Source organism: Phytophthora parasitica (genome assembly GCF_000247585.1).
Source record: "Phytophthora parasitica INRA-310 unplaced genomic scaffold supercont2.12, whole genome shotgun sequence".
NCBI lineage: Eukaryota > Oomycota > Peronosporomycetes > Peronosporales > Peronosporaceae > Phytophthora > Phytophthora nicotianae.
This window is the reverse complement of record NW_008648998.1, coordinates 948,592-950,429: the sequence shown is the minus strand read 5'-3', so window position 1 is coordinate 950,429 and position 1,838 is coordinate 948,592. Positions and strand designations below refer to the sequence as shown.

At 50.9% G+C, this 1,838-nt stretch overlaps 1 protein-coding gene across 1 annotated transcript; it reads right to left on the bottom strand.

Moving 5' to 3' along the window:
• Positions 1–29: 29 nt before the first annotated feature.
• On the bottom strand, positions 30–1,804 carry PPTG_07633 (hypothetical protein; the record flags this gene model as incomplete). The annotated part of the gene is made up of 2 exons (XM_008901914.1): positions 30–37; positions 91–1,804. The coding sequence occupies 2 exons, from the start codon at positions 1,802–1,804 to the stop codon at positions 30–32; spliced, it is 1,722 nt and encodes a 573-aa protein (XP_008900162.1).
• Positions 1,805–1,838: the final 34 nt, after the last annotated feature.

The window sequence follows — 1,838 nt, the reverse complement described above, 5'->3', positions numbered from 1 at the left end:
TCATAACGGTGGTGAACGACCCGTTTGAATCAACTTTCTGGACGTCGCAGAACGAGGAAACGAGAGTAAACGCATTCATTGGATGCGCACCAGCAAACGTAGTCGAAGCCACACTACCGATCGTGTACGAGGTTGCAGGCTGTGAACGCACAAAGCTGAACGATTGTTGCGACGGTGCCGTGTCCACTGTTTGAAGCTCGACAGCAGCTAACTCGCTGCGGTTGAGCTGCAATGGAGTGGGTCCCACATCCAGTGGCACAGACGCATCGACCACCGAAGCTGCCACTCGCATTAGTTCCTGCTGCACCGCAGCCAACTGATTTGGACCGAAGAGAGTCGACGCGCCTTCGTAATTTTGAGTAAGATATTCCTCCCTCGTTGTCATGTATCCAGCGTAAGCATTGCTGATAGATGCAAGCTCAACTTCAGTGATACCAGCGCTTGTCAACGCCGTCTTCATAGTGTTTCTAATTCGACGACCAGCCATAGTTGAGGTCTCGAAGTTAGTCACCGCGATACCAAACTGACCAATCTTCACAACCTGTACTGGTAGAATGTCCGGTACCCACGGTACGGGCTCCATCAGTCCGACAGCAATAAGCGGAACTTTGTTAACGTCTTGGCAATCCTTGACCCACTTTGGCGTTTCCTGAAGCAGAGCACCCAAAGATACGAGCTGTTCGTTTGGCCTGAGATCTCCTTCTGTGACGTTAGCTTCTGTCCCCCGGCCATCTTCAGTGCCGGCAGCGAAGTTTTGGCCAACTACAGCAGGGCAAGTTCTGTTGGCATACGAATCATTGCCCATGACGTTAGTCTCAGTTAGTGAGACGTTCGAGAAATCCACATAGGAGAGTTTAGCCACAATAGATCCTTGAATGAGCTCAGACTCAGTGTTCAACAGAGCCGACAGTGCGTCGTATTGACGCTTGCCGACTATCTCAGCGGATTGGATCGTTGTGTTTCCTTCACCTCGATATGTGCCGTCACCGTTATCGATCAAGTTCGGACTCACGTCTGCGGCATTTGAGATACCAATTCCCACTATGACGTTATCCAGTTCATCTTCCAGTAGAAACTCAGCGTATCCCTTGTTATCGCCACTGATAAGGTGGTTCTTCCACGTGAGACTTGTGGGGTGTACCGGGTAGAACGCCAGAACACCACGCAGCTTACCCTCCTCGCCCAAGAAGTGTAATGCACGCATTGTCGTGTCTACGTCGCCATTGTACAGAGCTCTCTCGGATGCTGGATTGGCGAGATATGCGCTTGGAGATCTGTTCTTACCACCTTTGACAACTTCACCCTTGTTCCAACGAATAACACCTCTCTCCAATGAGTTGTGTGCAGCGTCGATGGCTTCCACGATACCGCTGACGATCCTATCGAAGTTTTCGGGGACAAATCCAGAGATGGTAATGTCGTAAAGGTTGTACCCTGCGGTTCCACCAGGACCCGCGTGGGTGTGTGTCGCGTGGAGAATGACGTTTTGGTCGGTGTATACACCCTCGTATTTATCGGCGAGTTGTAAAAGAACCTCTTGGTGAACTAGCTGCATGACCGACATCACGTCGCAGTTTACGAACACGATTCTGCTGTTGGCATCTGGATCTTCGATCACGAACGCGCGGGCATACAGACGGTTTAAAACTCCAGCGGTTGTTTCGTTTACATCGGCAAACCCCATCATGACAATTTCAGCGGCGGGTCCAGTGATGTCGGTCTTGCCAATACCGATGTTGTATGCCGTAAGGCGGTCCATCAGGAAGGCCAGAATACAGAGACAGAAGTCACTCCGAAACTTCATCTTGAGTATCGTGGATGCAGACGTTGACTGAGCG